The sequence below is a fragment of the Eucyclogobius newberryi genome, unplaced genomic scaffold (assembly GCF_026437365.1).
Source record: "Eucyclogobius newberryi isolate DKJ021-1_F unplaced genomic scaffold, fEucNew1.0.hap1 SCAF_5, whole genome shotgun sequence".
NCBI classification, from domain to species: Eukaryota; Metazoa; Chordata; class Actinopteri; order Gobiiformes; family Gobiidae; genus Eucyclogobius; species Eucyclogobius newberryi.
The window spans coordinates 29921720-29936826 of record NW_027316167.1 but is presented as its reverse complement, the minus strand read 5'-3'; the positions used below and the strand labels follow the sequence as shown (position 1 = coordinate 29936826).

General features: G+C 39.9%; 1 protein-coding gene across 2 annotated transcripts in view; it reads left to right on the top strand.

Annotated features, from left to right (window-relative positions):
• Positions 1–15107, top strand: part of cdh8 (cadherin 8) — a 163338-nt gene that overhangs the window by 107627 nt on the left and 40604 nt on the right. For both annotated transcript variants that reach the window (XM_072464741.1, XM_072464740.1), the window contains exon 4: positions 6883–7002. In XM_072464741.1, coding sequence (XP_072320842.1) covers positions 6883–7002 — 120 coding nt within the window. The remainder of the gene's footprint in view (positions 1–6882; positions 7003–15107) is intronic.

Sequence of the window (15107 nt, the reverse complement as noted above, 5' to 3'; positions counted from 1 at the left end):
ATCGAGCACAATTAGCTGAAGCCAAAGCATTGTTAAAAGTCATTTGAGTGTGTAAACCAGTTGGTGATTCATTTTTATACATAACTTTAAGTAGTGTCTGCCAATTGATTGAGTTCAAGCAACGCGGGCAGAGATAGAGCATCTACGTCTCCATGGAGAGCGATCTTTTTAATACTGTAGAACGTTCGAAACCAAACACTTCTTGGAGACGAGCAAGTGGCAGACCCTCCACCAGAAAACTCACATAGAGCATGGTTAAATAAAATGTCAGGAAAATAATTTAATAAACACAAAGCATACACCAGTGGTTCTCAACGGGTGGCCCAGAACCCAAAAGTAGATCACGATAGGGCTATTATCAGTGCATGGCGGACATTTTTTCTGGTCAAAAGTTTAGTTTGACCTGTTCATTTGCACCACTGTATTTGTAACACTAACAAACCTCACATTACTTTGCATATTGTCTCTATTATATGAATATATTTCACCACAGAAAAGTTGGAAAACACATTACACACAACACAACATTCAATATGCCGTAATTTTCCATCAAACAGATTCATCACAATAACACAAACTGAAAATGTCTGCGCAAATCACTGCCAGCCACAAATATATCTCATCGTGGACCTTCTTCCAACAGCTTTTATTTCAATCTTGTCAATATTCCTGGACGTTTATAGGTATAGCTATTATTGTAATTGCCACAACGCTACAGGCTTGGAACAATATCAGTTTTACAGTATTTGCGTGTGTGTGTATTCCATTCTTTTGCCTACAGCTGTTACTCTACAGTATATGGACATTTTAGTGCATTTACAGAGGAAAAAAACATCTCATCTGCATTGATTTGAAACAGGGCCAAAACTCTGCCGTTCATAATCCGTCCACTTTTTCTCCCCCTCCGTCTGTTTATTATTGTGGGGCATTGAGGAGAATTTTACCCCGGTGGGAAGTAAAGAATAAGCTGGCTATTTCACGCTACAACGCTTCTACTGTTTTTATGAAGATTTTACTCCTTTTCCCAGCTCCACCACTGCGTGCAACAGGATCTATAAAAAAAGCCTGTTTGCAGACAGTCAACAGTCATTTCATAATTAGGCGCGCGCACTCTCCTCGCTGTATGAGTCGTAATTTAACTTTAAAATAGATAAGAGCCTTGTATGAGGTGCAATTTCCTCAGCTGTCTGTCTTCCATTTTACTCATTTGACGATTGGCAAACACCTATGGCACACAGGATATAATTTACTTCTCCGCATGAGTGTACCGAGGTGTGTTATTGCGCATGACGACGAAACAGGAAATTAGTTACAAATGTTGTATTCTGACGGCTCAGTTGTGATTTTTAAATATAAGGAGGTACAATGAAAGATATTGGGAAATGTCATGCACGTGTATAGGTTGTGTTATAGATTATAGTTGTTTTGTAATAAGAAAGTTTGTAATACTGAAACTTTGTCATATTAATCTGTCATTACACACACATTTTCAACAATTAAGTCACAGCTTTTTAAAACTACAGAGAAATGTTTTTAATGAGGTTAAAGTGAACATTTTAATGGTTTAGAGGCTATTTTTATTCCAAATTATGACATCTTTTTATGCAGTGGGAGACTGAAACAGAGGAATATTCCAGCTAATACAAAACCTGTGATAACACAGTAATCTTTGTTATTTCATTCCACTTTGTCAAGGCCTGTTTATAGATTGTTCAAGAAATTCAACAGAGCTTTCCTCACACTTTTATACAGCATCAATTTCAGCTTTCAATTTTTGCAATTTTACTGGAATTTCGATTATGCACCATCTACTTAAAAAAACATCTATTAAAAAGCAATGTTTTGGATTAAGGTTTCTGAGCAAACTATTTATAATGCATTAATAAGCATATATTATTTGTTTATGAGCACTTATAAGAGCATTTTTTTAGCATTCATCTTTTGAATATTTGAAAGATTTTTGAACAAGTAGAACCTTTATTTTAAGTAAACCATGATTTTGTTTCTTTGGATGTTTAGTTGATGTTTATTTTTATTTTCACTGTCTGGTTATGTTCTGTTTTTCAGTTGTGTATTTATTCTTTTTTAATTGAAACATATAAAAACAAAAGAAACGATAGAAAAGAACAGTTTCATGTTTTTAAAAAACATGTTTTACAAGGTTCAGTATCACAAGCCTTCTACAAATAATAGTAATATTCTAAGTGCTTTTGAACAGGTAACAAATACTTTATAAATAATTGACTAAAACCTTTATTTCAAAGCAAAAAAATAAAAATAAGGATAGCCATAGATGTTTATTTTTTAATTTCTAGACCAACTTCACTCTTTTTTTTACACACCACAAACCGAGGACGCCGCTCTTGACGTTACGCCTTCACTTCACGACACATGATACGCTCCAGCGACCGTGCTTCCCTCTAATGGCTATCGAAGCATAGTGGTGCAGTTAATTTCATATTTAATGGCGGCGTGTAACGTGAGCTCTTGTTTAGGACGTGCTTAGCCGCCGTCATCCAGTTTAACGTTACGACTCCTCTGTTGTTGATTTTATAAGGTCTTCACCGCCGGCTGAAATACAGGAGCAGAAGAGGGAAATATTGATTGGGTGTGATCTACAGTATGAAGCACGAGTAGCACACAAATAGAGCGGAGGGCGGTGTGAAATTTACAAGGTAACCCGAGCGCGCAGGTCGTCGTAAGATTACTGGAACACCTCTTTCCCCCGCCGACCACTTGAGAGACTCTCGCTGTGCAATAATTGGGTTGCAAACTGCGAACGCGCCACTCCACTTTGGAACTGCGCGTGGCCTTTCGCTGTGTTTCCGCGGCGGCCGACCGGCGACTATTTATCACGCATCGACATGTTGTGTGTGCGGATGACAACCTAACGAGAGGCTTAGATTACAGGGACAAATTGTTACAAACATGGGTGTGAACCGCATCCTGCAGGCGAGCGGGACAATGAATGTGCTGTAGTGAGACGATGCACAAGCGGATAGGGCTGTGCAATTAATCACGGTTAAAATTGTGATTTAATTTTTTTCTGATCGATAAAACAATGAATTACCTTGTGTTCGGAGTGATATGTGAGCACGGTTTGTCTCACCAGGAGAATCTGCTTTTTTAAACAGAGGTGTCACAAAAGTATTCAGTAGGTCTATACTTTCTTTAGAGGTTCATTTTGACAGTAGAGAAGTCATCAATCATGATTTTAAAGACGAATAATATATATGCTGAAATGACAGCGACACTGACTGTTTTTACATATCAAATATCTTATTATTATGATTATTACAATGCCATCTACACATCGCATTTGGTGACTTTTTGTAGGCTATTTCTTTTGTCCTACTTAAATATTACTATAAACTAAACTAACTATTAATCTTACGTTGAGGTGGTCCTTGTTGTGGGATTGTTTCACATAAAAAACTACTCTTACAATGATGTGATTGACAGTCCTGATCGATACTTTTATATTAGTAACTCTACTGTGTCGCTGCGACAATTTGAAGAATCACCAAAACACATCAATGAAGCTGTTCTCCAATGTCAGCTAAAACTCATTCAACCCTTTCCACAGTTAAATAAAACGACTCCTCCACTGTCTTTGTCGGAAATTAGACTTCTCCCACTTTATGGCTGCGAATTTAAAATATTCCGCTGATAAACATAGTAACTGTAGCCGTATATTTGATGAAACTTGTGCGGGAGAGTATATTAGTGCGTCGATATTTTCTCCGACGCCTCCCGCCGCCATCCCTCGGAACCCTTATATTTTGTATTCCGAATGTATTGCTCTGAATATAAATCTTTTGTTAGATATATCAGCACTTTGGTCAGCGTCTCCCATACGCTGAATACAGATGCATAAACTTTGTCTCACTCACATCTGGCATTGCATTTTTATAGCTCCCGTTTGCTCCCTGTCTTTGCGTCACCAAAACGTATTCTCGGCACAGTGTTTTTTTTTTTTTTTTTACAAGGCGTTTGATGTGTGACGTGCAGCGGCCAAACTGTTTTTGGCCTATGGCAGGACCCGTAGTGTCTGCGGCGAGGGACATCTCCCTTTGTTGTCGGAACACCTCTAAACATCTTTCACGGAAACAATTACCATACCATCTGTAGTGCGGTGCCGGCGTGTTGCTCTCTGTCAGCATGTCCGCGCTCTCCCCCCTCTTCTCTCCTCTGCGCTCGTCTCCCTCACACCGATGAAGAGCGAGGTCACTGGGAATTAAAATACAGAGCCGTTTAAATGTGTGATTGTAGACGTTTTGTGTCAGCTTTAAGGATGGAATTGTTGCAGATTGTGTCGCGGGATAACGTTTCAAAGTGGATTTCGATACTGAGGAAAAACGTTCAACACTCAAAAGGTTTAGGTTCACATGACGTCACAGCATTATGACACTCTATTGTTGTAGTTTGATATGTTAAATCAACTTTACTGAGATTTTAACCCGTGTTTTCAACTGTGTTTCCTCGTCATTATCGCATTCAAAGTTGTATTTTGAAGCTTAAGATACAGAGAACATGACGTGCCGCCTGAACATTGACCACTGTCCAATGACATGCTTGCGCTTCTTGCTACAGTGCCCTCTGGTGGCCGTTAGCCAGTAAAAATCTATAAATTAACCGCACCTTTGTATGGGCCGCAGGGTTCAAAGAGTTGGAAAAAAGTAGCGGGCTTAAAGTCCGAAAAGTACGGTATATGTGATGTAGACTAACCAGCTTTCGAGACAAGATACAGATTTTTATATGTAGTCATGGAAATTGACTAGGAATTGAATAATATTAATGGTAAAATATCAAGTATAGCACCGTCAAAAAACAAACAAATAGGCAGTTGTAGAACACCAGTTAAACAACAGCAACAGGAACGTTCATGTTTATCACTGATACAGACTTTGTGATTACATTAAATTACATTTCTCATTCCGTGTGTTGATGAAATTGACCCCTCATTTATACCAACTTTGTACCGTCAGATGCTGGATTTAGAAAACCTCCCATGGGTTTAGTTTACGGAATAAAGGTCAAGAGAAATGCAAAACTGAAATCGTGCTGCTAAAAAAATGTTTGGTCTGATATTTGGCCCGATGTTGATGTCCGACACTATCTTTAGTCTGCCAGAAACAAGGAAATGAAAGGTTCTGTACAGTAAAGCGACCTTAATCACGTCTTTTGTCTGGTTATATATAAAGCTTGTTCAACTTCATTCAAACCGCTGCAGAATCCCTCAAAAATTAAACTTTGCTGCAGACGAACCGGAGACACGAGGCAGTGGTGTAAACATTCACTTTTAACACTTCCTATATCTTGCGGCAAATGATGGTGATGCGCCAGAAACGCTGGTACAGTACAAATGAGCCGTAACTGTTGTGGAGCGAGTAGAAATGTCGTAAATCTCCAACTGCCAGCAGCAAACAAGCTAGCTAAGCTCTGCACAGTCGGAGCAACAATGGAGAAACTGCTTTCACATTACATTTTGCCGTAGAACGTTAATTTGAGCAAAACAGACAAAAAATTGCTAAAAAAAAAAAGCGACAAAACACTTTTCATCAGTTGTGCTGCCATAATTCTGCCACTTACTCAGAACTATCCAAAATTGACATCAACATAATTAACCCAGGGGTCCTTTGAATGGTCCCTGGACATTCAACAGACCTCTCTCTGTCACATTAGTTTACCTGCTGTGAAACTGCATTATCAGTGTGACCACGTCCTTTTTTCATGGTTTAATTTGTTGATGTAAAGCAGCACGGGCAGCGCCGACCAACCACAGTGGTCAATAAAATGAGAAACTCCAGGTTGGGCTTTGTCAATCGCCAAAGAGTGCTAACTAAATAAGTTGTTTGGGACATTAGAAGGAGGAACTGCACTGTTAAGAGGTTCTAAATATTATGTGAGCACTCTAATGGAAGAGCTTAGCACACTATTAGCTCCGTTTCCTTTACAAAGGCAATGCACAGTAGTTAAGCATGAGCCTGTCGCGATAATTACTATATAGACTTCAATAAATCATAGAGGGAACATTATGTTTGGGTCTCAGTATTTATCGTGTGTACATTTTCTTTTTTACGAAAGGCTTTTGGCTTTGTTTCAGTTTGTGTTTTTCAAAAGCAGTGTAGATTTAGAAAATCATTTATTGGAGTTTTAAAGGCTACAACAAATCTGTGACTGGCCTAGTTACGCATTTGAGCAAGAAAGTTGGGGTTATGCCAGAATTAATAAGTTGAATATTCTATATTCTGTCCTTTTTAAATTATAAAATATTTTCTGTTGACTCAATGGCTATGTTTCCATGCATAGTCAGATTATTATCAGATTTGTTTTATGTTTAAGATGATTTAAATGACACACAATCCCCAAAATCTGATGTTAGGGATCATGTGCAGATAGAAAAGTGTTGATTTAGCTGTTTCTGTCATTTTATTTTAAAAAAATCCTCAAAAAATTTGACAATAATTACAACCAATGTGGGGTAAATATCAGCGTGTGTGTAAGAATGTGTATAAACCCAACTACATCTAAAATAAAAAGTTGAATTAAAAATGTTGCATCATCCATTTTGATTGAAGACAGTGTTTCCAGAATAATAATACAAATGGATAATTCTAATAAGAATCATCATAACAATCATAAAAGACTGACATCAATGAAGTACAGTATACATGAAAGAATAATACATACGTTTGAATACATTGCACAAAGAAAGGCTTTCTCTGGTGTTACAACATTGACACTGCATCCACACAATCACAATTTCCCAACCGTTGCTTCCAAAAAAATGTAAGCTTGCTGTTTGAAAGAGTTGCTCCGGATCCCATTTTCATGACAACATTTTGAGCGAATAACTCTAATATGTATATTTTGCCGCAGGGACTCCGGTAACCCAGGTGACGGCCACGGACGCCGACGACTCGGGCTACGGCAACAGCGCCAAACTCGTCTACAGCATCCTGGAGGGCCAGCCCTACTTCTCCGTGGACCCCAACTCCGGTAAACACAACTCTTATCTCTACGTATCTCCACTGTAACGTCATCATCCAAGCCCCGAGCACCGACACCGACACAAGTGCCTTTTTTTTTGTCCTTCTCCGAACTTCAATGGCTTGGCTGTCGAGTGTACTTGACACCGCGTCACTAAAAGCATTCAAATACAGTAATGCAGAGTTTGAGTGTTCCCTCTGCGTTTCTAAAAACAGAATAAGTCAGTGAAAATGGACCTCTGCAGACACTTATTAGTGGCCGCGGCGAACACGCTCACCGCTCATTGTTTACCTCACAAAGCCCGTGCAAGATCCAACCGAGATCGACGCGGCGTTTTATCAAATTTAATGAAAGCTATTAATACATTGTGCGAATCCATTGTCTGCTTCTCGTCAATGGAGGACATAATGTATGACTAAATGTAATAAATGAGCACTCCGGCTGTAAAAGAACAGAAGGAGACGTAATGACTTTTAGAGCGGTGACGGTGATTGTATCTAAGGATTAGTGGGGGAATAGTCCCTTTTTCTGGCGGAACCAGACGGGGCAAGTTCAGAGCGGGACCCCTCGCTGTTCAAAGGCTGTCCGAGTCCATTACCTGCTCAGACCTGATAAATGAGCACAAAGTCGTCAGAGGTTAAGTACTGGGGCATCGCTGATCACTCATTTGACCCGGGCCGAGGTCATTTACATCACAATGGGCCGTAGAGGAGTCAAAGTCGACGAGCGGCAGGAGAAAGAGGAGTAAAGGTGCTTTCTGTATGTTAGCTGCGAGTGGCAAACATGAATGAGAGTCAATGGTGAGAAATGAGCTCAAAACGCAAGTAAAATGTGAAAGAGTAGCTACTGTCTAATGATATAAAAACATATGAATAATAAGAAAATAAAAGTGTACAACTCTGCTTAGTATTTAGTTTGTATCTGAATTTGTGTGTGAAAAATTTGATCAAAACACAAGTAAAATGTGAAAGAGCTACAGCAGCTATAGTCTAATAATATATATAAAAAAAAACATATACATAAAATAATACACAATAGTACAACTCTGCTCAATATTTAGTTTGTATCCGACATCTAAAAAAAAACAACCCTCAGATGTAGAAAAGCAGATAAACAGTAAGAACAGTTTAATGTCGGAGCAGCTTCGCTCACTTTTATCACAGATACAGACTTTATGATCATACACAGTTGAAGTGATTACCTTTTTCTCCTTAAAGAGGATGTTCCCGAGTCTGTTTATCGAGGAAATTCATAAATGTGAGTCGAGTCGAAGTGTCCAAAATCTCCAACTGCCAGATGAGTTCTACACAGTCGGAACAACAACGGGGAAAACATCTTTCATTTTCTGTTTTGCCGAACAAAATTTGAGTGAAACAACGTCTCTATTTCTTTTTGTGTGCCATGACCACTCGACCACTGGGCAGCACGGCACAACAGTAATGTCAGTGCATAAGAGCTATGGTAACCCTTTATAATAACTACACTTGTATTAGTCTTGATAATAATAATAATAATAATAACTTTTATTTATATAGCGCTTTTCAGTGACCCAAAGACGCTGAACATAATAAAAAAGGGGGGGGTATTTACAGACAGGGGGGACAACACGTACAGAACACATTAATATACAGATAAAATGAACAAGACAGAAGAAGTAGAGAGAAAAAGATGGGGATGTAACAGGGGGTAGAAGAGTAGGCAATGGGGTAGAGGAGGCTAGGGGTAGGGGAGGTCATAGGCTTGGGTGAAGAGGTATGTTTTTAGGCGGGATTTGAATGTTGTGAGTGAGGGAGAGTGGCGGACAGGTTGGGGGAGGGAGTTCCAGAGTCGGGGTGCTGTTCGGGAGAATGCTCTGTCGCCAAAACTTTTGAGTCGGGATGTTGGTGCAGTCAGGGTGAGAGAGGAGGAGGATCGGAGAGCTCGGGTGAGGCGGTGGGGGATGAGGAGGTCAAACAGGTAGGGGGGGGCAAGGTGGTGAAGAGCTTTGAAGGTGAGGAGGAGTATTTTAAAGTTTATGCGCTGCTTGATGGGGAACCAGTGGAGAGAGCGGAGAACGGGAGTGATGTGATCACGGGACCGGGTGTGGGTGAGGAGGCGGGCAGCGGAGTTTTGGACCATTTGGAGTCTGTGGAGGGAATTGGAGGAGATGCCAGTGAGGAGGGAGTTGCAGTAGTCAAGGCGGGAGGAGATGAAGGCATGGATGAGGGATTCAGCATGAATAAAGACTTCATCCAGAATGAACAAATGGTTTATGAAAAAATATTCAGGTTCAGTTCACTTCTAACTCACCCTAACTCCTTAATGAAGTAATTGCTCTGAATCATACTTAACAATTATAATGGATTTTGGCTTTGTTCATGCTAAATAAGGTTTTATCAGATCTCCATATGTTTTTTCTTCTTCTTATTGTTCTTTCTTTGTAGCAATCCTAGCCCCTAACCCAACAAGCTCCACACATGCTATGCTTATGCTATACAGTGTACATTTCAGCTAGGTGTATGATATATGCGTTTTTATTCAATGTAGTCGTGCAATATGCCTTATTATTACAGGTGAGCTGCAGCATCATGCAAATACACTTATATCATTTCAAGGCTTTGTAGCGTCATAGCATTTTAATACCTGCAAACAAGTACAACAGGTCAATTAGCCATTGGGTTTAGCTAATTTAGAAATAAATACAGGAATGAAGACATTTTTAAGGGTTTTTTCCTTGTCATCCCATATAGATTTACACTACTCTAGCAGACAAATGCAAACTAGTAACAGTCATTTTGCATTCCTTTCATTGCTTATTGGTTAGTTTTAAAGACTTCCTCTAATTGCGAGCAATAAACAGTACTGAATAGTTAAAAATAGTTACTCATTTCCTCTTTTTCCACTCAAAGCTTTGTATACAGTCTGCAATATGTTCCACAATTCGAGTCCCAGCGTTGAAAGACACACATTTGCATATATATATCATGATAATTTTCTCTGCCACACGTCTCGCAGACACATCAGTAAAGCGCTCATTAAATGTGAATCTGCGACAATATAGTTCCATAATGCTGTAACGGGACCGCGGGAGGCCGGGTCCTTCTGTTTGCCAAAAAATGGATGGAGATTATCGCTGCACGATTCGCTTCATCACCGTGGCTCCCGGGCCTGCTCCTGCTACATGTGCACGCTGCTGTTTACAAACCCAAACTGTGCGCTCGGGCTAAAGTCTGTATTACTGAAGGAAATGTGACGAGCGCGGGGTTTTAATTAAAGAGTAAAAATGATATGGCTGCGTCGCGTGAATGTGTAAAAAAAACAAAACACAGCGCAACCCACACAACCGATGGCGCTGAGGAGACGAGGACGAGTTTCGCACAATGGCTCCGCTGTGGGGGAAGTATGACTAAGTATTGCGACTTCAGTATATTGTAGTAGTTGGATTCAACAAGTGGAAGAAAAACATTATCTCAGTGGAATAAGATAAGATAAGATAAGATGACCTTTCCAACACAGATTAGGTACAGAAAAGTAAATAATAAAAAATATAGATAACTTGTAGAAAAATCTCTTATACTCTTAATACAAATACAAATAACAGTCTCATTTACAGCTGTTATATGGACAGAACATATTGCACCAGGGATGATTGGCATTATGTCACAGAATTGCACATGCGTATAACAGTATTGCACATGAGTATAACAGTATTGCACATGAGTATAACAGTATTGCACATGCGTATAACAGTATTGCACATGCGTATAACAGTATTGCACATGTGTATAACAGTATTGCACATGCGTATAACTGTATTGCACATGAGTATAACAGTATTGCACATGAGTATAACAGTATTGCATATGAGTATAACAGTATTGCACATGTGTATAACAGTATTGCACATGTGTATAACTGTATTGCACATGAGTATAACAGTAATGCACATGTGTATAACAGTATTGCACATGCGTACAACTGTATTGCACATGAGTATAACAGTATTGCACATGAGTATAACAGTAATGCACATGCATACAACAGTATTGCACATGAGTATAACAGTATTGCACATGAGTATAACAGTATTGCACAAGAGTATAACAGTATTGCACATGCGTATAACTGTATTGCACATGAGTATAACAGTAATGCACATGATTATGAAGCTGAATAATAGATACAATGTTCAATACCAATGTTGGTTCTACTACTACTACTACTACTACTACTTCTAGCTCCAATTATCCCTGCCAGTACAATTCCTACCATTGTACCATATCCCGATTAAGAGAAATGGTACAATGGTAAGTGGATATAGGTACATTATTTTTGATTGGCTTCTACTACTGAAATGAAATAACGAGGCTAAAGTTGCGGTGAGCCTAATTAATGTGTGTGAGTCACTGTAAATGATATGCATAAATTCCGACCATAAACACCTCTTTTCACAATGTATTTACATGTCTACGTGGGTCCAGTAAACATGAGTACTGTCATAATCTCTTTACAGTAGCTAATGAGCTGTGGTAGCATTCGACGAGCCAAGCACAATCTAAAGTGAACCAAACAAATAGAGCGTTAAAACGAACAACAACCCTCACAGCTCAGACAAGCTACCTCAGATCACTGCTCTTCACAAGTAACATTTAAATTAATGTTACGACCATCCGCAGTGAATATGACCAACGTGTTGTAGACGGCAGCAGCAAAGTGTGTGCACAAGCTGACAAGAATCTTTTCTCCACACTGACACTTTGATGAGAAAAAGTTCTGTGTTGTTACTGGCGTGATCTGTGCTGAAGTCAACTTTTATCCTCGAGTTTGCGGCTGAGTTCAGAGTATTTCCATCCAGGGCTGCCTCATTCGGAGCCACGAATGGTCAGAACACAAACAGGAGCATCACTCTGGAGCCGCATTACCATGGCTCAGACACACAACCGAACTACTGCACTGGAAAAATACTGCCACTGAGCTCAATACTGGGGCCATTACTCTGTCTGTAAATTGGATAAAAACGTTGTGTTCTTGCTGGATTTAAAACGAGGTATAATAGCCCGGGTGGAATATCGTCCAGAGTTTGTTTGGCCATATCTGTTGGCGCTAATTCAAATTGCATCTATAGGTTGAGTTTACATCCATGGAGACAAGCAACCTCATCCACCAGGCAAATGTAAAGTCAGGTCTGTGGAGGGGGATGTTTTTCAAGCTAGTTTTGTGCAATAATATAACAAAAATCATAAAAATAAACCATTTCATTTGAGTAAAATCCTACAATCTTACACCTTGGGGTTAAATTGTGAAATTTCACCATAATTATGCTAAGGGTTGAGTTCAATATTTCCACCGCAACACAGTATTTTAATTTCTCCGACCTCTGTTGTAGAAAAACATGACTCTATGGTATTTTTAGAGAACTCATGAAAGCGAACAAGGTGTTTTTTTTATCTGTGCGTTGCATCAAGACAAACAAAGCTCCCGCTCTGTTCTGTGCGTCCTGGTTTCTCAAGGTCAACTGATGATGAGCGATACGGCCCACGGCAACACAAAAGGCAGCAGGAAGTTCATTATCCCAGCCCTTAGACGGTACCATTCATGTACGTCTCCTTGCATCTGCCAGCTGATTGGGCGCGGTAAAACGCTAAATGGGCCACTAGTCATCTGCCGCCGTGTACCGTCACATACCTTAATTATAAATCCAAAGGAGTAATAAAAGCCAGTCGTCAATTCTTTTTGGTTGAGGCCAACTCCGTCGCGGTGTCGCCATGCATAAAGTTATCTGCAAACGCGCTCCAGATTGGATCTTTAATTGCTTTCGCGGCTCGCCTTTTAACATGTGTCTGTAAGCAATATGATTAAATAATGGTGAAACGACATTAATAAGAAATGAGATGGAAATCGACTCGCGCACAATTTGGAAAGCAGCGCACAATAAACAAGCGGCAGCAGCCACAAAATTATGTGCATAATTAGGCGGTGCGCTAGCTACGCCGCGGTCCTAGGTGCACATGGCTAGCATCGTGGCTAAACAAAAAAAAAAGAGAGGGAACAATTTCAGGATTAGCATAGTGGCTTCGTCAACATGCAGATGGCCCGTTCAAGTGAGCCAGATGTTTTAATGAATGTTAATGAAAAATAAAAGGTTAGGAGGAAACAACTATTAGTGTGCGGTTGACACGTACAACGCGAGAAATGAGACAGCGCTGGATAAATAAATAAACAGCACGCCCCAATTCATCACTTGGTTAATGGTTGGTGGGGGAAAAAAACAAAGGTTGAGCGGAAGAATATCTATGGAAATGAGTGTTTTCAGTGATTAGGAATTCATTTGAATAATTAACGATGATCAGCACAGATCAGTGTTGTGCAGGGTGACTGGAGTTTGTTTACGCCGCTCATTTGTATGCATTTGTGTGGGTAATGAAAGGTGTGTATAGAGTTACGCACACAAACACCATTATCAAGTATGTCCATTGGATCGTGCCAGAATTTTTGGTGCTACGTTTGGGCAGCAGTGGCGCTTTAGGTTGAGGATTCGCCTCTGACCCAAAGGTTGGCAGTTCGACCTCCAGAGTGTCTTTGTTAAGACACATACGCCACCTTTAGTATCAGGATATATTTGTGTATGAATGGGTGAACGTTCCCGAATCGTCTGTGCTTTAAGTGCATAATGTAGAGATGCTGTAGGTCTATTCATATTTTACAAGTTACCTTTTATTGTTGCTTAATTTAACATTTATTTCTCATAGTCCATAGAGAGCATGACCTGGCCAAGAAGCAGCTGTTACAGGCGTGTTTCTGTTTTATTGTATTTGTTTGAATACAGTAAATAAACTATATAAAACTACATCAAATAAATTGCTAGGGATTTTAGAGATATTAAACCAAGAAACTGAATTGACCATGATCATGAACAACATAAAACAGTTAAGGAAGTTTGATTGGCAATAGCAATTCATTATTTATTACATGTGTGGGTAAAAATTGGATGTCACTAAATTATTACACGCAAAACCAAATGTGTTTAGCTTATACAGAAGACAAGAACAGCTAATTAGACCCAGCACGTCAAGACTATTAAAAGCTCCAACAGCACGGTTCACAATCCACCTGCCATCTCGATAATAGCGGGGCTAAGCTATGAGATCATTCCTTCTTGTTTTTGTTTTTTTGTTGTATTCTCTATTAGCGCGCATCGCCGGTTCAGGCCGTGACATTGAAACGCCACAGTGACCCTGAAATTGTGCTACATCTCTGAGGGAAATATGTTCTCGGAATAAGCAAAGCAGAGAGCGAGACAGACCCCCTCCCTCCGCCCGCTCACCCCTCCGATGCTTTTCATCACAGCCCGCATATTCTCATTGTCTACCACGGCTCAGGACCAAGGCAGGGTGTCATGCCAAAGCCTGCCTTTTATGAGCGGTTTTATATTCATTTGATGATCCTGCGGGCTTCTGTTTCCTGAGTGGATTATCCCTATATGCTGCTGCTGAGCCTTTTTGATATGCAGAGCCATGGCAGAGTCAATAAAGTCCATTCTGCATACAATATTCAAGATTATACAAGACAGACAGCATAATTCGCACTCAATCAGAATACAAATGACTTTCGGGGACCGACGGAGCAGCGCATCGGAAAACAAAAACAGCTGAATTTTTACGGTTGGCAAAGTTGAGGATACCTACAGTCCTGGCATATGGGTTTTTTGGATTGAAAGCGGTGGGAGATGTTTTTTTATTTTTTGCTCTGTGCGGAGTTTTTTATTACACTTACAATACGAGAGAGAAATCTATCCATAAAACTCTCAATTTGAAATGAATTAATAAAGAACTTTTACCACTCGTCGGTTGAAGTTTGCGGTTTAAGCGTCCTTTTCTGTCATGGCTGCTCCAGGTCATGTGTAAGAAAAATGGAAGCCACGTCGCTCCATTGGCTTCTCTGACTTTTGCATGCAAAGTCTGAGAAGTGGACACAAGGACAAAGGACAAGGACAAAGGACACAAAACGGTCAAGGACTCAAAACCCGAAATTAATACACTACAAATAAAAAGGATCAGATACAAAATGGTTTGAATTACATATTTCTTATGCAGAAACCCCCCCCAGAAATCCTTGACACTCACATGAGCATAGTA